The sequence below is a fragment of the Lacerta agilis genome, chromosome 8 (genome assembly GCF_009819535.1).
Source record: "Lacerta agilis isolate rLacAgi1 chromosome 8, rLacAgi1.pri, whole genome shotgun sequence".
In the NCBI taxonomy this organism is placed as follows: domain Eukaryota; kingdom Metazoa; phylum Chordata; class Lepidosauria; order Squamata; family Lacertidae; genus Lacerta; species Lacerta agilis.
Window position 1 is genome coordinate 78512107 of NC_046319.1, and position 27584 is coordinate 78539690.

Below are 27584 nucleotides of genomic sequence, written 5' to 3' on the forward strand. Positions count from 1 at the left end.
GTCGAACCCCTCCCGGGGCTTCCTCACCGCACCGCCTTGTGCTTGCCGCCGCAGCAGCCGCAGTGCTCGCCGCACGTGTGGCAGGCGTGGAGGGGCAGGTAGCAGCACATGCAGGGGACGACGAGGGAGAGGGTGACGAGGGCCATCCAGCGGATGCAGAAGTGCGGGTGCCCGGTGTCGCAGGAGCACGGGTCCGAGTACTCTCCTTCGGAGTCCGACATGCAGTGGTAGAGCATGCTCTCCGCACACCACATGCAGGTGAACTGGTAGACGCAGCGGCCGATGGGGTCGGGGGCGTCCTGGCACTGCCCGCGCCCGTTCTCCTCGTGGTTAAAGACGTCCCGGCAGTAGACGCAGCGGGGGCACCGTGTCCTCCTCCACCCCCGCGCCCCGGGGGGCGCCTGCTGCTGTTGCTGCTCCTTCAGGGGCTTGTGCCGTGGGGGTGAGGGGGCGCCGTGGATGTGGCAGGACGGCGAGGCCTTGGGGTCCTTGAGCGCCCTTCGGCCCCGGGGGGCAAGCAGTACTCTTTCTCCCGCGGAGACTTGCCGCCTCCGCCGCCTCCCTTCTCGAAGTGGACGCACATGTCGATTTTGTCCGGGTCCATCTGCCGCTTCTGAACCACCGCCCGGCGGTAGTCCTCGTAGCCTTTGGTTACCCAGAGGTCTTTGCAAGGGGTGATGCTCTCGAGCTCCTCTTCGTCGGGGAGCATCAGCTGCTGCAAGGTCTGGGGCTGCACCTGCCGCGGGGAAGGGGGCAGAAAGGAGACAGGTGTGGTCATCACACAGCCGAAGCAAGGCGGAGAAACCCAGGCAAGCGCTACCACCACGAGCACTTAAAATGCAAAATCCCTAAAAGCATATGGCTCTCAGTTTTGATCCTCCAGGCCACACTTTCAGGATCAAAATTTGCGAGCGCCACACCAATTTTTTTTTTAAGAATTACATTGGGAAACACAAAATAAGCCAAAAGAAAAAAGAAAAAGGAATTGGAACATACTTGCATATGTGGTGGGAATGCAAAAAGATTAAAGAATTCTGGGGCATCACACACACACACACACACACACACCCCATATTTTTTGCTCCATAAGACACACTTTTTTCCTCCTAAAAAGTAAGGGGGAATGTCTGTGCGTCTTATGGAGCGAATGCATGGTCCCTGGAGCCGAATTGCCTAGGGGCCAAAAGCAGATCGTGCTCTTTTTTACAAAGAGAGAAGGGGGTGTTGAAAGGAAGCCGCTGAGCAGCTGAGCAGCAAGTGATGGGAGAGAGATAAGTCTCCCTTTCCAGCCCCGCCCCCTTGCCCAGGCCTCCATTGTTGAATACAGAGGGAGGCTGTTTGTTTCCCGAGTGACATGTGACTGGCTGATTAGATTATCTGTCTGGAAACTGTAGAAATGGCTGTAGGACTAGAAGCTGCAGAACCGTGAGTTGAACCCCATAAAAACAGGGCTTTTCCTTTTGAAAAAGAAGCTGCACCACTTTCAGCTGATCCTCAAAAAAGCAGGACTTTTCCCTTTGCAAAAAAAGCTGCACCACTTTCAGCTGGTCCTCAAAAAAGCAGGGCTTTTCCCTTTGCAAAAAAAGCTGCACCACTTTCAGCTGATCCTCAAAAAAGCAGGGCTTTCTCCCTTTCCTCCTCTAAAAACTAGGTGCCTCTTATGTCTTATGGAGCGAAAAACTGTAATAAGCCTCTCTTATTAGGAATCATGAAAACAGAAATCAAGAAGAGGTTAGACCACTATTCAGGTATGCCACAACTGCTGCCAGGATTCTAATTGCGAAAAATTGGAAAAGCGAAACCATCCCCTCAAAAATCGAACGGCAGACCAAATTGGTAGAATACCTAGAGTTAGCAAGGATAACCGGGTTAGTGAGAGAAACTCGATACAAGATGTTAATAAAGAGTGGATAGTAATCAAAGAATATCTCAGAGGTTACTGTGATAACAAAAGCTTTAGGGCAGATATTGAGTGAGTTTTGTAACATAAGGTAATATCGGAGGAAACTATAATATGGTCACGGGACATACGGAAAGTATAAAACAGAACAGGAATCATACCCAAACATAATTATAAACAAGCCTCTTGCATACGTACCTTAAGTATGTATACAAACTCAATGAGAAGTGTGAGCTTCCTTGCAATCTCATTTATTTTAGTTCTACGCTGTGGGTTAAACCACTGAGCCTAGGGCTTGCCGATCAGGTCGGCGGTTCGAATCCCCGCGACAGAGTGAGCTGCCGTTGCTTGGTCCCAGCTCCTGCCAACCTAGCAGTTCGAAAGCACGTCAAAGTGCAAGTAGATAAATAGGTACCGATCTGGCGGGAAGGTAAACGGCGTTTCCGTGTGCTGCTCTGGTTCGCCAGAAGCGGCTTAGTCATGCTGGCCACAGGACCCGGAAGCTGTACGCTGGCTCCCTCGGCCAGTAAAGCGAGATGAGCGCCGCAACCCCAGAGTCGTCCGCGACTGGACCTAACGGTCAGGGGTCCATTTACCTTTAACTTGAGGTAAACAGACCCATCTCCTTGACAACACAAAGAAGCCTTTCTCTTCTCTGATCTTTCACATCTGTCAAGAGTTGAAAAGCCCTGCTCACAGCAATATGCTGTGCAGAACTGTGGAACGCTCTGGGACTATCTATGCCTATTCTGCAATTTAAAAAATCGTTTCGATACTGTTCTATATTGTCTAAATGTTTCTTTTGATTGTCCCTGAATCAGAAAGTTTTCAATGATGGTGTTTTCCCTGTAATTTTGTCGGAAGACGCCAGCCCAGTTAGATGGGCAGGGTATAATAATGAATGAATTATTACATAAATAAACCGCGAGGGCTACTCGAAACAACCACTTCCGATAACCCAGAAGCCCCGGAGACAACCCCAGCCCCGGACACGTACCAGCCTGCTTGACGTTGCTCCTTGCACTGTGCCGAAGGAGAACTCTTCGGAGACTGGGGGCTGCAAGTAGCAGCTGGCGGAGGACTCACTGGTTACGATGGTGATGGGTTTGGGAAGCATTTCCTTGCGGCTGTTCGACGAGGACTCGCTGTCTGTGTGGACCTAGAAAGAGAGAGAAAAGAGTTGGCGGCGTCCCACACTAACTCTTGGTCCAGGTCATGGGTAGGCAAAATAAGGCCCGGGGTCCGGATCCGACCCAATCACCTTCTAAATCCGGTCCACGGATGGTCCTGTTGCATTTATTTCCAGCAAAAGATTTCAGGAGGATCTGTCTTGTTGGGTTTATTAACTTTTCCCTCAGCACTCCCTGATGGTAGGGATGTCTTTTCATTGGCCCCCTTCTCTGAGGAGTAATTTCCCTTAGTGGAGTCTGAGGTAAATTTTCCTTGATTTTGTTCAGTTTTATTTTTATTGTTCTCCCAATTCCTCCCCCCATATCTGGGTCCATCATACACATAGTCTCGGATTTCATTAATTTCATCTCCTAACTGTGCAGCTGCTGCAATGCTTGTGGGGTGTCTTTTTTTATTAAGTATTTTAGTCTGGGAATCAGCGTGTTTTTACATGAGTAGAATGTGCCCTTTTTATTTAAAATGCATCTCTGGGTTATTTGTGGGGCATAGGAATTCGTTCATTATTATTTTTTTCCAAAATATAGTCCGTCCCCCCCACAAGGTCTGAGGGACGGTGGACCGGCCCCCTGCTGTAAAAGTTTGCTGACCCCTGGTCCAGGCATGCTTTCTCCTCTCAGTTGCCTGGCCCACAGTGCCCCTACTGGCATGGAGGTGGCTTGAAGCCAAACTGCGACTCAGGTTAGATGCCCGTTTCTGAAGTCCAAAAGCTCAGTCCCCACCGAGAGGCACGCAGGGTGTTTATTTATTTTAATCCGTTGCATTACACTGCAAGTTTGTGACGCTCAAAGTGGGGTACGTGGGTTCTCTTCCTCCCCATTTTATCGTCACGACAACCCTGTGAGGTAGGGCTGGGCTGAGAGCAGTGCTGTCAAGTATCCCGTTTTCCCCAGGATTCTCCCTTATTTCAAGCAGTTTCCCGCTGCTCTCCCTTATTTTTTATTTCCCTTAAATTTCCCGTTTTTAAAGGAAGCAGCTCCTCCCCTGCTGGCCAGGGACTGGGTGGGAAGACCTCGCCTACTTGGAGAGAAAAGCCTCAGCCCTCAAAGCAAGTGGGAGCCGTTTCCCGTGCTTACAGGGGGGTGTATTCCTCCCCCTGAATCAGCCCCTATCCGTTGCCCCCGAGCCCCTCAGCCGGCCAATAGGGTTAGCTGGCGGGCGGAGCCTGGCTGCCTTTGAGCAGCTGCTGCTTCCTGTCCTGTTTTGATGGGATCAGACAAGAAGAAGATGGGGCTCCATCGCGCAGAGCACATGGCTGCCCTCCTCTTTGCTCCGCTCCGAGCCCGCTTGGAGTTTACATTGCTGCTCCGCCCACTTTTGCTTCTGGCTCCGCCCACCACTGACATGTGACTGTCCCCAGGATAGGTGAGACTGCTGGTCCCTTATTTTCAAATCTCGAAACTTGACAGCTATGGCTGAGAGAGAGAGAGAGAGAGGAGAGAGAGAGAGAGAAGGAGAGAAGCGGTCCAAGCTCACCCAATGTGTTTCCTGGCTTTCTGTCCATCTGGCCTACCTGGCATTAAGAGTCAGCCCACTTGCCCCTGCAAACCCTTTGTTGGTAATCATGAGGGAAAGAATCTTGATTTTGGAAAGCCAAACCAAAACATAGAATCATAGAGTTGGAAGAGACCACAAGGGCCATCCAGTCCAACCCCCTGCCAAGCAGGAAACATGCATTCTGGGATTTTCTGGGATGTTCATGAGATTATAAGAGCTGTGCAGGATCAGGTCCATCTTGTGCAGCAAGCACTCCCCTGTGCAGATTTTGGGTTGCACCCAACTAAATTAGATTCAGAGTAGACCCAGTGAAACTAATGGAGCTAAGCTAGTCCTGCCCGTTTATTCCAAAGGGCCTGACGAATGTCGGGACGCAACCCTTTGGTGTTTTTGGTGGAAGAGCTGCTGGGGTAGTCCGGTTGGTAGAGCATGAGACTCTTAATCTCAGGGTCGTGGGTTCGAGCCCACGTTGGGCGAAAGATCCCTGCACTGCCCGGGGTTGGGCTAGATGACCCTCAGGGACCCTTCCAACTCTACAATTCTGTGATTGTATGATTCCTGCCGAGGGAGTAAGTGCCGCGCCTGAAATGTCAGGAAACTGCTTACGGCAAGAGCTTCATCTGTCCCGTCGGCATCCTCCTGAGAAGAGGAGGTAGAGGAAGGCGAGAGGGAACCTGAGAGAATGAAAACGGAGAAGTAAAAGTTACGCCACCAAATCAAACATACAAAAAAAAAAAACCACCCCATTTTAAACAGCAAAGCTTCAGCTAGGCTGGAAATAGTACCATGCACTCTTGAGCAGGGTGGATAAAAATCAATGATTTTTAAAAAATAAAATAAAATAAAATAATTTAAATTTTTTTTTAAAATAAAATGCTTTTGGAGGAAAAAAAATCTTTTGAAAGATAGTTTTCTATTTAAGTTACATTATAGTCCAAAGGCTATTCATCAAGAAATAATCATTTGTTTTAAGTTTTTTTTATGTGTGCTAAGTTTGTTTTTTAAATTGTTTAACCAGATCAGTTAACAAACATGGATACATATGCTATAATGTTATTGTTTTAGTTAAATAATTTTTTTAAATTGTTATAAAGGAAACGATCGTTTTTCTCCTTCCAATAAAGGACAGCAGCAGGGAAAAAAATCCAAATATAAACAGTTAACTTATTAAACCTCACCATAATTTCATAATTCTCTGGTCTATGTAATTCTAATAGTATAACCAAATCAGTTTTTTATTTAACTGCAAAAACTACTCTTGAAAATTTGTTATTCCAAAAATGAAACCTTCATCTGGTTGTAAATATTAAGATTATACCAGCAAGAACGAGTCTTTCCGTAAAAAAAAGAGAGAGATTTAAATCAAGTCTTACCGACTAGTGATTTAAATCGTGATTAAAATCGATTTGATTTAAAACAAATCCACCCTATAAGGTTGGTTGGTTGGCGTCCATCTGTCTCGGGAGGGAGACTTCACCTTTTGGGGGGGGGGGGATTGAAGTCAAAATGTTGGAAGGCTGCAGCACCTGAGTCTGAAAAATATACACTTCCAAGTGCCAAAAGCCTGGGCATAGAGTTCTGATGATGATTTCGTAAGATTGTATTAAAGCTTTTTCATGATGCAATGCAATCCACTAAGCATAATGAAAGAAACAAATCTAAATACAAACAAAAACAGGAAAAGAAAGAAAAAGGAGAATGCAGAGTCCCTCCTCAAACGTAAAATGATTTAAATCAAACCCACCCTGCTCTTGAGCGCAGAAACCTTGCAATCTAAATAAAGAGACAGAGAGAGTAAAATGTGGCACTGAATTCTCCAAGCCAGAGTGCAAAGGCTTCTGGGTTAAGTTCTAGGCATGCATACAATACAGCCGTACCTTGGGTTACGTCCGCTTCGGGTTACGTACTCCGGTAACCCGGAAGTGTTTTCCGGCGCGCATGCGCAGAAGCGTCCTGCGCAGTCTGTGCATGCGCAAAGTGCGATTTTTTGGGTTACGTACTTTTTGGGTCACGAACGGCGACCCGGAACCAATTAAGTACGTAACCCGAGGTACCACTGTATATGTCAGGCACGGGCCGGGCCGGAAACACTAATAACGTAACTTAGCATTTATATATTGTTGTTTACATACATTGACACTCACAGTGATCCTTACAACCACCTTGTAAGGTCAGCCACCATTACCCCCGTGTTGTATGGATGCAGGGAGGAAGCAGAGGTGAATGGTAGTGATTTATTATTTATACCCCGCCCAACAGGGCTGCCTTGAGACGTCTTCTAAAAGTCGGGTAGTCTTTTATTTCCTTGACATCTGACGAGAGGGTGCTCCTTCTCTAAGGCTGCCTGGCGAGAGGTGATCTGGGACGGTCGGGTGGGGGGCTTCTCATCACAGCCTTTGCTCTCTTAACTACAATGCTCTGCCAGCACACAGGGTCACACCACTTTGGGTAGTAATATAATAATAATAATAATATAATAATAATAATAATAAAATTTATTTATACCCAGCCCATCTGTAGGTCTTTCAGGACTGGTGTTATATGGTCCTGGAGGCCACTCTCAGTCACCAGTCTAGATGCCGCATTCGGGATCTGTTGTAGTTTCCAGGTCACCTTCAAAGGTAGACCCATGTAGAGCGCATGGCAGTAGTCCAAGCAGGAGATAACTAGAGCATGCGCCACTCAGGTGAGACAGTCCGTGGGCAGGTAGGGTCTCAGCCTGCCGTACCAGATAGGAGCTGGTAAGACAGCTGCCCTGGACACAGAATTGACCGCCTCTATGGACAGCTGTGAGTCCAAAATGACTCCCAGGCTGCGCACTGGTCCTTCAGGGGCACAGTTACCCCATTCAGGACCAGGGAGTCCTCCACACCTGCCCTCCCCTGTCCACAAAACAGTACTTCTGTCTTGTCAGGATTCAACCTCAATCTGTTAGCCGCCATCCATCCTCCAACCGCCTCCAGGCACTCACACAGGAACTTCCTGGTTCTGATTTGAAAGAGAGGCAGAGCTGGGTATCATCCGCATACTGATGAACACCCAGCCCAAACCCCCTGATGATCTCTCCCAGCAGCTTCATGTCGATGTTGAAAAAGCATGGGGTGAGTGCAGAGTGCGAAAAACCTGGCATGCAGCCCTGACTTTGCAAGTCACCATGCCCAACACCACCGCGCTGCCCCTCACCTTCAGCAATCTCCTCCAGGGCAGCTTGCACCCCCTCTCGAAGGCCACGGCGTCTGCAGGGCTCTGGAAAGTGAGGCCAAACTTGTTGTCTCCGACTTTCCAGTGGTGGAAAATGGGGTTCACCTTGTTGTAGACGGAGGTCCCTCTTGAGAGCACACTCTAAGATGGTCTGCCGTAAGGGAAAGAAGGGGGTTGAGGGGAAACAGCCGCCACCTGGGGTCAAAGGCTGGGAGAGAGGGGAGAAAGGGCTGGCTCCGCCCCCCAGTCTGCATCCGCCCCGCCCCTTGAAGGAAATGTCTGTGCCTCTTATGGAGTGAGTGGTGGTCCCTGGAGCCGAATTGCCCAGGGGCCAAAAGCAGATCCTGCTTTTTTAAAAAGAAAGAGAGAAGGGGGTGTTGAAAGGACCCCGCTCAGCAGCTGATCAGCAAGAGATCGGGAGATAAGACTCCCCAGCTCCCTCTGGGCCCCGCCCCCTTGCCCAGGCCTCCATTGTTGAATGGGCCTGCAGAGGGAGGCTGTTTGTTTCCCAGCCACATGTAACTGGCTGATTAGATTATCTTTCTGCAAACTGTAGAAAGGGCTCCTTAAGAATCTGCAGAAATGTGTGTTGAACCCCATAAAAATGGGCTTTTCCTCTTGCTTTTCCCCCTTTGCAAAAACTTTGCTTCCCCCCCCCCTTTGCAAAAAAAGCTTTGCTTTTCCCCTTTGCAAAAAAGCTGCACAAATCTGAGCTGATCCTCAAAAAAACAGGGCTTTTCCCTTTGCAAAAAAAGCTGCACAAATTTGAGCTGATCCTCAAAAAAACAGGGCTTTTCCCTTTGCAAAAAAAAAGCTGCACAAATCTGAGCTGATCCTCAAAAAAACCAGGGCTTTTCCCTTTGCAAAAAAAGCTGCACAAATTTGAGCTGATCCTCAAAAAACTAGGGCTTTCCCCCCCTTTCCTCCTCTAAAAACTAGGTGCGTCTTATTTCGGTGCGTCTTATGGTGGATTCCTCTATTTGATCTTTTGCCGCCGAAGTACATTACAGGACCCTGCCCTTGTTGGAGACCCAGAGGGTGAAATGGATTGCTGGCCTCCTCTTCCCTTTGGCAAGCGACTGTGCTGAGGATATGGCGATGAGATCGTACTGGCCTATTTATTTTGAATGTTTGCAAGTGATGCCAATAAACGTTTTGATACCGATACTATCTGAAGCGGCCTCATGGCGCTTTAAACGCACGGTTCGGGTGTCAGGGCGGTTCCTGCATCTAGCTCAGTGTCGTCCGGTGTCTCTCAAGGATTTCAGGCTGAGTTTATTTCGATTGTTTGTAACCTCTCTTTCTCCACCGGCCAGCTGCACGTCGCCAACCCCCCCCCTCTCCCCGGTGCCCGAATAAATTCCCCGCCCGCCTCTCACCGTCTGGTCCGGAGGCGCTCCCGCTGATCAGGTACTGGCGATGCCGTCCTTCTTCCGGGTGCCGGACTTTGGAGATCATGACATGGCTCAGGCCGCCGCCGCCCATGGGCACCCAACCCCCGCTTGAGTCGTCTCGGGTCATCACCACAGCCCGCACCCGAACCATGTAACTGGGGAAGGACGAGGGCAAAGAGATGGCAGAATTAGGAAGAAACCACTCTGCACTGACCAGGTTGGGGGGAAAAAGATAGAAGGAACGGGGCTGTTTTGAAAACTACCTGGCAAAACATGGCTCCAACAACACACTTGATTACATTCGCAGATATAAGGGGGAAGCTCATTCAGTTCAATAACTCAATACAGATTACGGAATGGTAAGAGAACTGTGAAGAGGTAGAGGGAAGTCAAAAGAAAACGAGTAAGGGATTCAAACCGATACGGAGGAACGAGGAACAGAAAGAATGTGAAAAGTAGAAAAGTATAAATACGAAGGCAAATTCTTCCCAGGAATCTTACGCACAGATTGTTTAAAATGCGGTTTGTAGTCCTGAAATGAGTTTGTATGTTGAGAAAATACTTGTTTTTTTCTCCGCCCTGAGCCCGGTCTTTGGATTGGGAAGGGGGGGGTAGAAATAAAATACTATTATATATTATTATTATTATTATTATTATATTATTATTATTATTATTCGTCTTTTTTGCTGTGTTTTTATTTTTCCTTTTTTACTTCTTTTGATTATGGATTGTTGCTGATGATTTTTTAAATTATTATTAAAATAAGTCTTTATTAAATTTATATTTCTTTTTAAAAAAGGATTTCAAACATAAAACACAACGTTAAATCTTACATCGCACAAATAATAAACATAAATTTACAATAGTCTCTTTCAAATTATACATCAAATTTAAAATATGACTTCATATTGCTTCTACAACGGTTTTCTTAGTTTACTGATGATCTTTTATTGGTAAATTAATAAAGCATTTTTTAAAAGATAAAAGGGGGGGAGGAAGAGGGCAAAGGGGAGGAGCAATCAGGGAGGAGCTGCCTTGAAACCCTCCTGAGCCCCAGAAGCATCATGTGCCGTGAGAGAAAACAGTCCTCTGCTCTCTCTCTCTCTCTCTCTCACAAACACAAACAAACCAATTTATTACTATTTGTTGTTGTTGTTTAAGGACTCCTAGGAGGAGTGCAGAGAGAAGGAACGCCAAGCTGCATCTGCAACAGCACAACCGGACGCCTTCCTCTGCCTGCTGCAACAAAACATGTCTCTCCTGCATCTGTCTCTAGAACTACAGCAGGCGCCGTAACTCTCCCAACGGTTTGACTTCACCCCCAAATGTGCACACCTCCATTGTCTCCCGAGAAAGATGGGTGTCTTCTATTACCTGCAACACAACACTGCATGCAACACAACATTGCAATGCAATATTTAAAAACGTGCAATTACAGAAATAAGGCAGGGTGGATAAAAAAAAATCCTATTTTTTAAAAATAAAAATAAAAAATCAGATTCTTATTATTTTTAAATAGGATTTTTAAATTTAAATTGGATTTTAAAAATAAAATGCTTTTGGAGGAAAAAATATTTCTAAAGATAGTTTTCTATTTAAGTTACATTATAGTCCAAAGGCTATTCATCGGGAAATAAGGATTTAGTTTTTATGTGTGCTAAAACTCAGTCCAGGTTTTAAAAAAAATTAAAAAAAATTAACCACATCAGTTAACAAACATGGATACATATGCTATAATGTTATTGTTTTAGTTAAATAAATTGTTTATTAAGGAAATGATCATTTTTCTCCTTCCAATAAAGGACAGCAGCAGAAAAAATTCCAAGTATAAACAGTTAACTTGTTAAACCTCACAATAATTTCATAATTCTCTGTCTATGTATTTATAATCGTATAACCAAATCAGTAATTTCTGATATAATTGTAAAAACCACTCTGAAAAATTATTATCCCGAAAATGAAACCTTCATCTGATTGTAGATATTAAGATTATACCAGCAAGAATGAGTCTTTCTGTAAAAAAAAGAGATTTAAATAAAGTCTTACCGACTAGTGATTTAAATCGTGATTACAATCAATTTGATTTAAATCAAATCCACCCTATAAGGTTGGCTGGTTTGTTGGCATCCATCTGTCTCGGGAGGGAGACTTCACCTTTGGGGGGGGGGTGAAGTCAAAATGTTAGAAGGTTGCAGCACCTGAGTCTGAAAAATATATACTTCCAAGTGCCAAAATCCAGGGGAAAGAGGTGTGATGATGAAGATGATTTCATAAGATTGTATGAAAGCTTTTTCATAACAATGCAATGCACTAAGCATAATGAAAGAAACTAATCTAGATAAGACAAAAACAGGAAGAGAAAGGGGAATGGAGAGTCCTCTTTCAAACGTGGCTTTTCCCGAACTGAAAGAGGTGGACCCTCCCTCCACTCCCCAGGTAGATTTCCTTTCTTCCAGTCTCTCACCCTGAAATATCTTCCCTTCCCTGCCTCAAGAGAGTCGTCTTTTCAGATCATGGGTAGGCAAACTAAGGCCCAGGGCCCAGATCCAGCCCAATCGCCTTCTAAATCCGGCCCGCGGACGGTCAGCGTGTTTTTACAGGAGTAGAATGTGTCCTTATATTTAAAACGCATCTGGGTTATTTGTGAGGCATAGAAATGCCCGGCCCCCCTGCTGAAAAAGTTTGCTGACCCGTTTTAGATGATCCAAAATGCCTGAAGTAAACGGTTGCAACCGTGAGAACGGCCCTGTAAGGCAGGTCAGAGTCATCTCCCCTCCGAGCTCCATTTCGTAAGGAGGAGCCCTGAGGTTGAGAGTTTGGCTTGCATGAGGCCACCAAGTGGGCTGAAGGCAAAGGCAGAATTCGCACTAGTCACTTCGTAGCTCAGCTTCTGCTCAGCCATTGTGTCACCTCTCAGGTCATCCGCTCTGGCTGACCAGGGATGGGGAAATTCTACGGCCCGGCTCAAATCCTCAACCCAGGTATATATTCTTGCGCATCCTTTCAGGCTTTCCGCTACTCTTTTCACCTGTATCGTGGGTCTCTAACCACAACAACAAACAAAGCGGTTTACCGAAAGGAGCAAAACAACGGCATTCCCAGTAAAAACAACCATTTCAAACGTTTAAAAATAATAATTAAAACTGGCGATAAGCTGCGACCCCGATGAAAACACACGTCAACTTTCTACCTTGTCTGGATAGGCGAAAATGTTTTTGAGCTGGCACCGAAAAGAGTGCAGTGGATGTACCGGCCTGATCGGAGAATCATAGGATTGTGGAGTTGGAAGGACCCCCGAGGGTCATCTAGTCCAACCCCCTGCAGTGCTGGAATCTCAGCTAAAGCATCCACGATGGGTGGCCACCCAACGTCTGCTTAAAAGCCTCCAAGGAAGGAGAGTCCACAACCTCCTGAGGGAGACTCTTACTGTCAGAAAGTTCTTCCTGATGTTGAGTCGGAATCTCCTTTCTTGTAACTTGAAGCCATGGGTTCGAGTCCTACCCTCCCAGCGAGGGGAGAAAACAAGCTTGCTCCCTCTTCCATGCCACACCCCTTCAGATATTTGAAGATGGCTCTCGCATTTCCTCTCAGCCTCCTCTTTTCCAGGCTAAACATACCCAGCTCCTTCAACCATTCCTCATCAGGCTTGCACTACAAAACATCTGCTGTGGGCTGATGGGAGTTGGCGTTCAAAACATTCAGAGGGCGCCAGGTTGGCAAAGGCTGGCCTAATAACTCCCCGGGGTCTCCTGTAGATGTCTAAGCCATGGGTAGGCAAACTAAGGCCCAGGGGCCAGATCCGGCCCAATCGCCTTCTAAATCCGGCCCGCAGACAGTCTGGGAATCAGCTTGTTTTTACAGGTGAAACTTGAAAAATTAGAATATCGTGGAAAGGTTCATTTCTTTCAGTAATTCAACTTAAATGGTGAAAATAATATATGAGACAGACTCATGACATGCAAAGCGAGATATGTCAAGCCTTTATTTGTTATAATTGTGATGATTATGGCGTACAGCTGATGAGAACCCCAAATTGACAATTTCAGCTTTGGGGGTTTTCATCAGCTGTGCGCCATAATCATCACAATTATAACAAGCAAAGGCTTGACATATCTCGCTTTGCATGTCGTGAGTCTCTCTCATATATTAAACTCCAGTAGCGAATGAAAACAACTGCTTACATAAAAGGACTTCTAATTTTTCGAGTTTCACCTGTACATGAGTAGAATGTGCCCTTTTGTTTAAAATGCATCTCTGGGTTATTTGTGGGGCATAGGAATTCGTTCATTTCCGCCCCCCAAAAAAAAATATAGTCCGGCCCCTAACAAGTTCTGAGGGACGGCGCACCGGCCCCCTGCTGAAAAAAGTTTGCTGACCACTGGTCTAAACCATCATCTCTTTTTAATTTTTTAAAAATGTATCTGGAGAAGGCAGGGGTTGAACCTGGGACGTTCTGCATGCCAAGCAGGTGTCGCACTTGTGCCCCGGCCGAACGTTGGCAAAAGGCAGATAGCCCCTTGCCCCCAGTCCCTGGAACAGCAGCCTCCGCTGCCAAGCATTATGCAAAACTCCGATCTAATCTGATTCTTATAGCAAGCAGATGTTTTTCGGTACCTTGTTCGCAAAGTTAATCATTAATTGCTTGTGGGTGGGGCAGGTAGGGGTGTGTGTGGGGGGGGGAGATCTCGCCTTGACTGGAAGGAAGGAGGCGGAGGGTGTTGGTTTCGGATCTGGTGCAAAGGGCCTCTGGGTGCAGCTGCTGCTGCCGCCGCGCCGGCACATCCAGAGGCGTCCTTGATATGAGAGAGTAAGCAGAAGAATAGAAAAAGGGAGAGATACGAGGGTGGAAAACCAGTTGAACGTTTGCAGGAGCATAAACAAATGAGGCAGGCAGATGCAGAGTTCGTGTAGGCAGGCAGGCAAACCTTCAGACGACTGTTTATTCAGCATCGTCCTCATCTGCTTGCACAACGCTTGCACAGCGGTTGAAATGTATGCCTGTTCATGCCCAGCATTCAACATTTTGAACACAGGTGAAGGGTGTGTGTGTGTGTGTGTGTGTGTATTTAAAAATGTGGCATTATTATGATTTATTAAATTTAATTGTCGCTTTTTTGCCACGGCAACTCAAAGCGACTTACCATGTTTTAAAGGAACACATACCGGTACATACGTTAAACCCGGATTATTATTTTTAATAATAAAAGAGAATTCTCTTTATTAAAAAGCAGATTAAAACATCCCACTTGCAGCAAAAGGCCATAGATAATTGAAAGCAAAAGTCCTGATGGAAAAAAGAAAAAACGCTTTCCCCCGGCACCTAAAGATAGGTAATTATTATTTTTAACGCTGACTTATTGATCGCTTTCTGAACCACCGTCTCTCACGGCAAAATAATTAAAAAACAGTTCGAAACACAGAAACAAACAAATAACATTGACAACAGGACTGAAGACCTAAGAAGCGGATACTTGGGGTCAAGAACTGTTTATCCAATGTCTTCGGCTGCTTCCGGGAAGAGCAGGCAACGGACGTCTGCCGTTTCTCCTCAACAGGGATGGTATTCCACAGGGCAGGGGCTGCCACACTAAAGGCCCTGCTCTGATTTTCCGAGTTCTTTTGGACTTGCTGCAGAGACTATGCTGCAGACCACAGATACCTGCTTGTTGATACAGGGTAATTTGGTCCCAAGCTGCACAGAGACTACATGTTAGTAACAACATGTGCAAGATATTATGTGCCAGAGGCAGTCTGCCCCACCCCCCGCAATTAACCTAAACATTGCATTCTGCACCAGCTGAAACCTCCGGACAGACCCCAAGGGTAGCCCCACAGAGAGCGCGTTGCAGTAATCCAACCGTGAGTGCCGTTCATATCTTGTTTGCCTATCCTCAGCTTATGTGGAGAACATTACAGAGTTTTGTAAAAGCACCATCTAGTCAGTGTTGAGGTTTTGGCCTCCCTACAGTAGGGTGTGTCCTTTGGGGGAGGGGTCTTAACATTTTTAAGGGTCTTAAAAATATGCTTTGGGGGGATTTGAGGAATTCAAATCCGCCGTTCTTTTTTGTGACTGGACAACATTTCGGTCGGAAAGTCTGCATCTGGTGAAGAGGCATATAAGCTGCTTTCGGAAAAGCAAAGCATTTTAACTTTACCTTCTGAAAAATGCTAAATAATGATCATATATAACAGAATTGCAAGTACTTGGCAAACACGTTTTAACGATCTCTGTGCAACTTTGCACACATTTTGACGTACCAGGCAAAATTAAATTGTATTCATTTCACCAAACGATCTTTTCAATTCCCAAGTCACGTTACAACTTTTTAGCGCCCTGCCCTTCCCCCCACTTTGGGAATTTGAAAACTGAAAAATTCAACGTGCGCTGCTCCCTACAGTCACACTACCAAAAAAAGGAGAGAGCCCCCCCCCCAAAATTGTGCCTTTATTCTGCAAACCAAGGGAAGGAGACATGTGGACCTCCAGTTCTTGCTGGAATCCCAACTCCCAGGGAGCCCCAGGCAGCAGCCCCAAATTCCAGGCATGAAGAACATCCACATTATCCATTGAAACAGTTAAAACATTATTAATAAAAATATCCCAGAAAACAATTAAAATCAGCAGCGAGCTAAAGACCAGGTGAAAAGTCCTACAAGTCTGGGTAAAGGTAAAGGTAAAGGGACCCCTGACCATTAGGTACAGTCATGGACGACTCTGGGGTTGCGGCGCTCATCTCGCTTTACTGGCCGAGGGAGCCAGCGTACAGCTTCCGGGTCATGTGGCCAGCATGACTAAGCCGCTTCTGGTGAACCAGAGCAGCTCATGGAAACGCCGTTTACCTTCCCGCTGGAGAGGTACCTATTTATCTACTTGCACTTTGACGTGCTTTCGAACTGCTAGGTTGGCAGGAGCAGGGACTGAGCAACGGGAGCTCACCCTGTCGTGGGGATTCGAACCACCGACCTTCTGATCAGCAAGCCCTAGGCTCTGTGGTTTAACCCACAGCGCCACCCGCGTCCCACAAGTCTGGGTAGGCTTGCGTAGACAGAAATGTTTTTAGCAGGCAGGAAGAAAGACTGCAGTGAAGACGCCTGCCTGGTGTCAATCGGCAGGGAGTTCCAAAGTGTGTGCCCTAGAAATAGATACACAAACATGCACACACGCCAAGGCCCGTCCAACCCAGCCGGAGCACAGGTTGCCAACTTCAGGCGTGGCGGTGCTCTCATGCACCTCCCACTCGTCTCAAAGGATCCTGCTCGGAAGGGCTTCCTGGTGGTGGATCAGGCCCTAGATCAGGATGTTGCTTGGTTTGTATCTAGGGCTGGCGAAGCAGGCGGCGTTTTGCAAAGCATCTACTTGCCTGGTACTTGCTTTCTCTGCGGCACCCTGCAAGCCCCTCGGGGACCGTGGGGTGATGGCTTCATCTCGGCTGCCCTGCAGCGCCACACCTGCAGGTGGCCGAACAGGGACGCTGCAGCTTCCAGGCCTGCAGTGAACGGGTGACACAAGGAGCCACCAGCTTGCCAGTGTGGTGTAGTGGTTAAGAGCGGTGGACTCATAATCTGGTGAACCGGCTTCGCGTCTCCGCTCCTCCACATGCAGCTGCTGGGTGACCTTGGGCTAGTCACACTTCTCTGAAGTCTCTCAGCCCCACACACCTCACAGAGGGTTTGTTGTCGGGGAGGAAGGGAAAGGAGAATGTTAGCCGCTTTGAGATTCCTTCGGGTAGTGATAAAGCGGGATATCAAATCCAAACTCCTTCTTCCTTTAAAAAGCTGCTGCCTCTGGCCTGGTCCCTTAGCAAGAGGATTAAAGTGGGTCTCTGTCAGCCCAAATGCCTGGTCCTCTGCTTGTTAACACCCCCCCTTGGGCCACCTTCTGCACAACACAACCTGAGTCTCTTGCCCACATGCGAATGCTAGTGATGAGGATCAGAGCCTAGAGAAAAACTGCTTCCCAATTAGATATGCAACCAAGCCAGGGCCATTTTGACATCCTCCTCGGCCCACGGATGATGACAACGAAACACTGGAGACAACACACTGGGGTGAAACATCTATGGCTCGCATACCCAGGAACGTCTGGCGGACCACTGCCGGGAGCAGAACACTGGGTTTGATGGCTTTTTGGTCTGATTCCGCGAGGCCATTTCTAACAACCTTTCAACCGATTTAAGCCTGGTGTACGGCTTCTGCAACGGGATGTTCGTGGATCAAAAAGCAACACCGAGAAGGTTTTTTTTTTTATTCAGCCGAGATCCAGTCCTAAGAGGCTAGTCCTCAGGAATGTGGCGGGGTGGCACCGCACAGCATTGTTCCTAAACCGGCCTCCATCCTGGGCTTAAAACACGTGCCACTTGCAGACAGCAAAGCACGCAGTCAGGAAACAGCTGCATTCGGATTTATTCCACGTCGGAAAAGTCATCCGCTGTGCAGAAGTGGCCCTCGCCTGTTTGGGAGGCCGAGAATAAATATTTCTCTTAAAAGCATCATCTGCGAACCCAAGGATCCGATGCAGGTTGACTGTGCAGCCTCTGCAGACAGCAAGCATGGCAAATTCCTGGTGTTATTGCCGTGCACCTTACTCGAGAGCAGTTTTGGAGTGATTCTGCACCAGCCAACGAATTGGTTCCAAAGCGGGGCTGGCAGGTTCCACCACCCACCCCTAAAAAGCCCGAACCTGCCACCATCACGCGAATCAAAACCTAGAGCCGCCCGTGGATGAATCACCCAAATCTTAGTCGGTCAAAGACAGTCACGTACCACCCAAACCTCGACAGAAATGCCCTTTTCGAAATGCTGAAGGAAACGGGAGAGAGAGAAAATGTGCAGTTTGATAAACAGAAGAATACTGCTTGCCGCTAGAAGGAAAGGCCAGCTTAAGGCGGCCGGGGCGGGACGGCGGCGGCGGCATTTTCCATTACAGCAATGCTTTCAAATGCACATACAGCCACATATGTGTGGCTTTCAATTTACAGATCCCTTCCCTCAAATAATCAGCCGGCGCTGCCCCTTTCTAACACAAACACACACTCCATGTTCGCTACACAAAGTAGTTACCAAATCTTGCAGTGTGGGCTGCTTCGCTCTAGCAAAGGCCGTCTGGTCCGGTGCCATGCAGGGGCTTCTCCATCCCCAAGCCCTCCTCTTTTCGCTAGAGGTTTTTAAATTAATTTTTGATTTCTCTTATTTTATTTTTTATTTTTTTTAAAGGTGAGGTGCCCCTGGGCACACCCAGTTGTCTCCCCTCGCACTTTCCTCTTTCTGGCATCTTTGCACACACACACACACACACCGCTCGTCACAACCAGTGAAACAATTTTCTTGCACAGATTTGAAATTCTCCCTCTCCACCCCACCCCACCCGCTCACAAATTTCTGTGCGCTAAAGTATATATAGCCACATTTTAAAAGGGGTGCCACATATTCATTCTATCTCTCTCTCTCTCTCTCTCTCTCTCTCTTCTCTCTCTCTCTCTGTAATGAAAAGAACAGCCCAGCTTACTGGAAGAGGGAGCTTGCATGTATGGTAAACAGATTTAAAATACACCCTTGCGCAGATCATGAAGCCTGCTGCATGCAGCGATACCAGGGAACAATGCATTAAGAAGCAGAACGCAAAGGAGGGACGAGGCAGGAGGCCTGGGAGGAAGGCTTGAGGGTGTAGCAGGCTGAACTGCCCGGCTCGCAAGTTCTCCCTGGGAAGAACAGGATGAGGCCTCTATAGCAAAAAGCGTAGCAGCTACTGCTGGGTGCCGAGCATCCTAGTTCTCAGAGGTTGGGGTTGTTGTTGTTGTTGTTTAAATCAAGAAACAAGGCGCTAGTCCTCATGAGCTCTTGACAAAGACTAAAAGGAAAGGAAAGGAAGCGAGAGGCTAGTTTCTGTCAAAGAATGGCACAAAATGCAAGAAAGGCATATGGTTTGCATATTTTTTACCGGCACAGGGTAAACAGGGAGGAGTACTGAGGCTTTTGAGAACTTTTTTTGGGAGGGGGGGAGGATGCACCATCCACAAACACACAACCTAAACCACTCGTCGCATTTGACCCACCGCAACAGATATTTGTCATTTCTCCACAATTCCCCCCCCCCCGCAAAAAAATCCGTCGACCTTCTAGTTCCAGATAATAATATAACCAGCTGCAAGATTAGAGATGTCACTGCACACTGACTCCCAATATATTTTATGCGGAGGTTTTTTTGGGATTGGCTCCATGGTCTGTGGTTCAGGGAATCCAAACCCGAACTTTCCTGAAACCTGAGCAGCCAAGGCAGTTGTGTTTTGGTTTTTTTTGGGGGGGGGGCAGGCGATTTCGACCAGATCCATAGTTCCTTCTCAAACCTTTATATATTTCTGAAGGGTCACAGGACGCTCCAGGAACTGGACACCAGAGAAAGTTTTGAGATGTAAAAACCAATACCCAACAGCCTTCTGATTTAGCCGCCTCGATGTGCAGAGGCTGGGTTGTTAGCTATGCAACGCCGCACAGTTTTGAGCATCATGGCTGCCTTTGAAGAAGATGCCTTTGAGCATCATGGCTGCCTTTGACTAGGAAACCTGCAAGGGGTGTGGGTGTGTATACACACACACCTCACTGAGCTGCAAACCCAGGATTCATAAGCCATTGTTTCCGTTGGTGTGTGTACAACGCTTACCCGGTTGAACTGCGGACCGGCAGACTCCGTGACAGGCCGCCGTCAACTGCCCCTTTCTCGGGGAGTCCACAAATTGTTGCCTCACCCACACCCCCTCTGGAGATTACATCTCGGCTCAACCGTCCTCTAAAAGAGAATTAGGCAAATTTTGGGGAAGACAGGGCTATCGATGGCCACTAGCCACAATGGCTTAAGAACGGCAGAAATTGTAAGAGTTGGAAGGGTGCACAAGGGTCATCTAGTCCAACCCCCTGCAATGCGGGAATCTTTTGCCCAACGTGGGGGCTCAAACCCACGACCCCGAGTTCCACCGACTGAGTCGGAGGCAGCGAGGCTTCCGAATACCAGTGGCTGGAAACCTCAGGCGGCGAGGGGAGAGTGTTTTTGCGCTCTAAACCCACTTGTGGGTTTCCCCACAGGCAATAGGTTGGCCACTGTGAGAACAGGATGCCCGGATGGTGAGGCCACTGGCCTGATCCTGCTGGGCTCCTCCTACGTTCTTAGGTTCTCCCGACCTCAGAGCTGAGAAGGGGTGGGATGTCCTTGCCGCAATGGCTTCCGCAGGGTTCTAGTCTCATGTTGCATTTTGGGGGCATTCAGAAACGTCGTACAGGAATCCTTTGCCCACCGTGGGGCTCAAACCCATAACCCTGAGATTAAGAGTCTCTTGCCGACTGAGCTACCCCGCTGCCCTGCCATTGGCTCTGGGTCCACATATTTTTGATGATACCGGAAGTGCCCACGTGGGACTCCTTGTGCTTTGAGCCAGTGTAGCTCTTAAGAATTATGGTGCTGGAGGAGACTCGAGAGTCCCATGGACTGCAAGGAGATCAAACCTATCCATTCTGAAAGAAATCAGCCCTGAGTGCTCACTGGAAGGACGGATCCTGAAGCTGAGGCTCCAATACTTTGGCCACCTCATGAGAAGAGAAGACTCCCTGGAAAAGACCCTGATGCTGGGAAAGATGGAGGGCACAAGGAGAAGGGGACGACAGAGGACGAGGTGGTTGGACGGTGTTCTCGAAGCTACCAAAATGAGTCTGACCAAACTGCGGGAGGCAGTGGAAGACAGGAGTGCCTGGCGTGCTCTGGTCCATGTTGTCACAAAGAGTCGGACACGACCTGAACAACAACAAAGCTCTTAAGACCTGATGCTGGAGACAGATTGCAGGGCCTGCATCATCATGTCCACCTCATGGCCAGGGCTGGATTTAGGTTTGATGAGGCCCTAAATTACTGAAGGTAATGGGGCCCTTTATATGTCCAGCTGTCCTTTGTCAACAACAAATTGCTGCTGTTTTTTGTGTTGAATATACAGTCGTACCTCGGGTTACGTACGCTCCGGGTTGCGTACTTTTCGGGTTATGAGCTACGCTAACCCGGAAGCGCAACCCGATACACGCATGATATGCACATGCGCAGAGCGTTTTTTGAGGTTTTTGCATGCGCAGAACGAATTGTTCGGGTTACGTCCTTTTCGGGTTACATACTGTAACCCGGAACGGATGAAGTACGTAACCCGGGTACCACTGTACGGTATAATATATGGTAATTTATGGACCTAATAGGTATCTAAAACCAGTGATATTTTAAGGAGCAGGCTAGCAGGCGGGGCCCATTACTTACATCATAGAAGGCTACACAACACAAAACACTGTTGCTGTATGTAGGTTTTATTTTATTTGTTTTTTATCTTATATTTTGGAAACGTACCTCCAGGTCTTTTTTCCCTTTAATTTTTTGGGGGGGCCCAAAATGGTATACAATGGTACCTCGGGTTACAGACGCTTCAAGTTACAGACGCTTCAGGTTACAGACTCCGCTAACCCAGAAATAGTACCTCGGGTTAAGAACTTTGCTTCAGGACGAGAACAGAAATCGTGTGTGCTGCAGCAGGAGGCCCCATTAGCTAAAGTTGTACCTCAGATTAAGAACAGTTTCAGGTTAAGAACGGACCTCCAGAACGAATTATGTTCTTAACCTTAGGTACCACTGTAGCTTGTTTAGCTTATACATAAATCTGGCACTGAGCTCATGGGACCAGGATGGAAGACTGCAGCAGACAGACCTGTGGTCTGGATCCACAGGGTCTCTTTTTAAGGGCCTGCTCCAGAGTACAGTTTCCTCAGCTCCCAGGCCAGGGGTAACCAGCCTCTGGATACTGTCCAGCAACAATTCCCATCGGCCCCAGGCAGTGTAGTCAGCGGAGAGGGGTGGTGGAAGTTGTAGTCCCCCAACATCTGAAAGGCACCAGGTTGGCTACCATTGGATTAGAGCCATGGGTACGCAAACTAAGGCCCGGGGGCCGGATCTGGCCCAATCGCCCTCTAAATCCGGCCTGCGGACTGTCCGGGAATCAGCGTGTTTTTACATGAGTAGAATGTGTGCTTTTATTTAAAATGCATCTCTGGGTTATTTGTGGGGCATAGGAATTCGTTCATTCCCCCCCCCAATATAGTCTGGCCCCCCACAAGATCTGAGGGACAGTGGACCGGCCCCCTGCTGAAAAAGTTTGCTGACCCCTGGATTAGACTCTTAAGAACCTAAGATGGCTGGATGAGGCCTGGCTGGATGAGGCCAGTGGCCCTTATAGCCCAGCGTCCTGCCAACCAGATGCCCTAACAGGAAGCATGAAAGGAAGAGTGCGAGAGTATTTGCGATCGTGTGCAGAGGAGGGCGACCAAGATGATCAAGGGTCTAGAAGCCAAGCCTGATGAGGAACGGTTGAAGGAGCTGGGTTATGTTGAGCCTGGAAAGGAGAAGTCTGAGAGGAGATAGGATACCCATCTTCAAATCTGTCACACGGAAGATGGAGCAAGCTTGTATTCTCCTGCTCTGGAGGGTAGGAACCGAAAACAACGGCTTCAACTTGCAAGAAAGGAGATTCCGACTAAACACCAGGAACAATTTTCTGACAGTAAGAGCTGTTAAGACGGTGGAACGGACTCCCACGAGAGGTTGTGGACTCTCCTTCCTTTTAAGAAGAGGTTGGATGGCCGTCTGTCATGGATGCCTTAGCTGAGATTCCTACATTGCAGGGGGTTGGACTAGATGACCCTTGGGTCCCTTCCAACCCCGTAATTCGATGATTCCAGCAAGTGGGATTCAGAGGCGGTGGAAGGAGGACACAGAGATCGTGGCAAGTAGCCTAATCCTCTTTTAAGGCCATCCAGGCTTCTTGCTTTAATCCAAGGGCCCGAACCTGCTGCCCTCCAGCTCAGCTGGTAGAGCATGAGACTCTGAATCATAGGTCATGGGTTCGAGCCCCACGTTGAGGCTGCATTGCAGGGGGTCGGACTACTACAAGTCTATGATTCAATGAAGGGGCTGGATTTCAGCTGCCACCGGCCCCAGGCAGCAAGCTCCATTGTCAGAGGCGATGGAAATTTAAAAGCCGAGCCACATTGGGAGGCTCCCTGCCCATGCTCCAGTCTCTAGCTTATCCCATAGCTCCCTACTACAACATTCGCAGGCTTACGAGGTGTTTTCTTGACCACATACAAGACGAGTCCCCAGTGGGCTTCAGTCGTCAAAGAACCAGGCCCGCAAGGAAGTCCACGGGTGCAAATCTCGAACTGCACCTCTTGTTAAAAGGAAAGGGGTTGGGGAGAGGAGGGCAGCGTTTTAGCAAAGACAATGCCGGGTTTCAAATCACCTTTCTCCCCACAGAGGAGAGGCTTTTAAAAGGAGGGTTTGCGTGCCCTGCAAATTAGAACTCATTTTATCCTGCGTCACTGGGGCTGCGATCGTACCCATTTCACAGGTGGGGAAAAGGCAGGGATTGCTGCCTGACAGAAACAAACCTTTGCTAATTAATGGATTAAAACTCATGCGTGCAATCGATGAATGGAAGCTGCGTGAACCTGCAGGCAAATAAAACGATCGGTTTGTTTGTTTGTTTGTAATGCATGTGCTGCTTTTAGATAAGCCATGTTCTTTCCATGTCTTTGCAGGCACCATCTTAGAACAGGCATTCCCTCTTGCGTGAGTCAGAGAAAACGGGATTTATGTTCCCTCCATGTTTTTCCCTGTGCCATCCATGTTGTATCGAGCTGCATGTATTCAGTTTTTTTTTTTAAAAAAAAAATAAAACTATTATGAGGCCCAATTAAATCAGGAACATTTTTTTAAAATGAATCAAATAATGTTTTTTTCCCCCTCCAACCAATGGATCGACCAAATGTTGCACAGCACCAAGGAAAGGCGATGGAAGGACCGGCCAAGGTTACGCAATGAGTCAGCATTGCAAAAAGGTAAGGTCATGTCTACATTGCAAACACAGAGCCAGTTCTGTATACCATCATGGCTCCCCTGCAAAGAATCTTGGGAATCTGGGAATGATCAGTCGGCATAGGTTCTGGGAATTCTAAGACACCCCTAGGCCCGATCAGACAGAATGGCAGAATGTCCCTCGCGGCAAAGGATCGACTCGGAATCCAGTTTAAAATCAGTTGTGTAGATTTCTTCCAAGAATCCCGAGGCACCAACACAAGCTCTTCCCAAAACTAGACAATGACACACCAGCACTCAAGACCGAATTCGCCTACAGTTCCCGACCTGACTCCGAACATTAAGCCGTATTCCACCCCTGCGTTCAAAACCGACTCCGAGAAATCTTCCATCCTGGTAACCCTGCTCTTAACATTTCTTGCAGGGGAAAAGAAACACAAAACCTTTTTTTTTTGCTTTTGCAAAATGCTACACTGCAAGAGAAAGCCTCTTTCATCCTTTGCCGGAGCAAAACCCACCAACTTTTTATTGCGGGGGATAAAAATGCTGGAAATTTGGGCACAGAAAAAGAGACAATTAGAAAGCATCACCTTGAGTCTTCCTTTCCACACTCCGTATTGTGTTTCCGCCTTTAATGGCACAAAGAGGGGTTTGCATTGTAAGTTTTTTTTGGGGGGGGGAGATAAGAAAGGTGAAGAGAATAAATAACCCAGGATCAACACTGTGCCATATAGGAAACCCCCCCCCCACTTCTATCACTAAGAATCTGTAGCACAGCCCAGCTGTCCAGGATAAGGGAAAAGATTTATTTTCTATCAAAAAATTTTTGGGGGGGGGGTGTCATTGCAACAACAGTCAAAGACAGGAGTATCAGACCCTCATGCATATAATATAATGTATATACATCTCTCTCTCTCTCTCTCTCAAACACACACACACACACACACACAGTGTGTTTTCAACATACAGGTGACATCACAATGCGTTGCCATGGAAAACGACATTAAGTATTACAAGATCAAAGATGTTGAGGCAAAGTGGAGAGATGTATTCCTCGGTTTTTTTTATGTGGCAAGGGGAAGAAGTGAAGAAAAACAGAGGAATTGTCTATTTATTTGTGTGTTTTTCTTAATTGACTTTTAAAAAAAAAAACTGAAACATACACAATCCCCCTTTCACGAAAAATGCACAAAACCAGTGCAATTCCCCATTTTCCAGCACAACACATGCCCCCTTCTTTCCCACAATGTTCTAATAGCCCCCCCTTTTTGTTTTCCAAAAGGAAGGTGGGGGGAAATGTGATATATTCCATACAAAGTTTTGTGGGGTTGTTGTTGTTTTTTAACAAATCCTAAACACGTCCAGTTGGCATAAGGACAAATTCACATAAAAACGACACCATTATTATGAAAGGGGGGGGGGGAGAATAAAAAATTATATGCTCCCTCTCGCCCCAACACAAATACACACAGCATGCCATGAAATAAATTTGATGCAAACACATACCTCTCTGGCCTTGGTAAGCAAAACATTTATTCTAGTGGGGGGGGGCGGTATAAAATAAATCCTAATCTATTCTCCCCTCCCCTGCAGCCACGAATTAACACGAACATCCTGCAGCCCCCTCTGTATGAATCAAATCCCCCCCCCATTTATAATCATATATTTGAAGGAAAATTATGCATACAGCTAATTTCCTTTTAGGACAAATATACAGAGATTTCCACCACCACCACCCCCTCCCTCCACCAGGCAAGGAAGGTTCACATTTCAAATACATACTTCCAGTTTCAAACCTTATTGCAGAACTGCAGTCTGTTGTTGGTGCATATATTGAAGGAATAAATAAATAAATGAAATAAAATAAAATAAAAAATGTGCCCTCCCCACCCCCAACCCTCCCAAGCCAGATGTATGTTCTAGGCTGTCAACAATTTTTTTTCTTGAGAGCTGCAGACCCGAAAACCCGACCACCTCTCCTGTTTCTCAGCCCCCTACCCCTATCTCCCTCCTCTGCCAGCGCTAGGAACAGGAGGGCTTGGGGAAGGTACGCCTCTCTATGGCCCAGCCGCCTATTCCTTCAGCCCATCTCAATGGAAACCCTGGGCTGGATTTTTGTGAATGGAGGGTCACATGACCTAGACTAGGTTCTTTGTCCCTGTTTCTTGAATAAACAACAGGTGAACAGGGGGAAATTAATGCATGTATAACAGGCATATATATTTTTTGTATCAAACTCAGGGTGTAAGGAGGACAAATAACAGAGAGACAAGGAAGATCTCACTTCCCCCCCCCCCCACGCCACTCCTAACAACACCTCCAGGGCTGTAAAAAAAACAAAAACCCACCAACAACATCCAGAAGCAATCCCAGATCCTTCCACTATGACACAGCCGGCTAAACAGCCCCCCCTCCCTTGTACCCCCTCCCCATGCATCCAAAACTGACAGGCAAGAGATGAAAAGAAAGCCCCCTGCCATGAATCTTCTAGATGCCTTTTTATGAATGAATCCAGATGCAAATGGCTTCGATTCACAAACAAATAGACCCCCCACCTCTTTTTTTCCGGTGGGATTGAATCCCATTCATAAAAAAGACCCACCTTCGTCGTCTGAAGAAAACGAAAGACTCATTGAAAAAAAAACCCACCACCAACCAACCCACCACGTATGGATGGAGGAGGAACATCTTTTTAAAGGGGGGGGGGATACAGCTATAGCTACCAAGCACCCGTTGTTGCTGTTTTAATTTTTTAAAAAAAGCAGAGATAAAAAAGATTAATAAAATCATCCCCCGCTACCCTGGCAAAAAGGTTTTAAGAACATGCAGATTTTTTTATGAATGGGGGTGATGTTTTCTTATCCTTTCTATGTACCTCTTCCAAAGATGGGGGGCTGTTAAAGCAACACACGACATGCCCCCCTTGTGATTTCTAAATACACATATTCATATAATCATATATTTGAAGAAAGCGAAATATTTAAAGGGGGAGAGATAGATAGAAGATAGATAGATAGATAGATAGCAGAATAATGACTCACTGTGAATCGATGGCCGTTACAGCACGTTAGCTTCGCATATTCACGTTGATGGGACTGACTCTTTTCCTTCTCCTCCTCCCCCCCCACGCCCTCCCCCATCAATTAGAATTTCATATGCATGCCCAGATATATGCACATATATGAACAGGTTGCAATTCATCATCATAAAGAGGATGACACATTAGCAGCCATTCCCCCCCCCCTCAGCTAAGACAAATTAGCATCGCTTCTAACAATTTCGCCCCCCTCCATTTCCCCCGACCCACCTCTGCCTACTGCCCCCCCACACACACACCGCACCCTCCTCCCCAATCCATCTTGCCTCCTTCCTCCCTGTCCAAGGTTGATACTAACCAAAAACTGGGCGCAAGGACTGTGTCTCTTACACCGATGGTGAAGGCCAGGAGCTGGGGGTGGGGGCGGGAAGGGGGGGGACAGAATCCAAAGATGAGAAAGGAAGAAGTAGACAGCGGTTTC

At 47.3% G+C, this 27584-nt stretch overlaps 1 protein-coding gene across 1 annotated transcript; it reads right to left on the reverse strand.

Annotated features, from left to right (window-relative positions):
• SPRED3 (sprouty related EVH1 domain containing 3) lies at positions 1 to 27192 on the reverse strand. Its single transcript, XM_033159416.1, is given in 10 exon segments — positions 1 to 493; positions 496 to 736; positions 2898 to 3059; positions 5192 to 5259; positions 7769 to 7804; positions 7807 to 7903; positions 7905 to 7937; positions 8310 to 8329; positions 9184 to 9335; positions 27108 to 27192. Coding segments are annotated over 9 exon segments (1275 nt in total). The 5' UTR covers positions 9332 to 9335; positions 27108 to 27192; the 3' UTR covers positions 1 to 23.
• Positions 27193 to 27584: the final 392 nt, after the last annotated feature.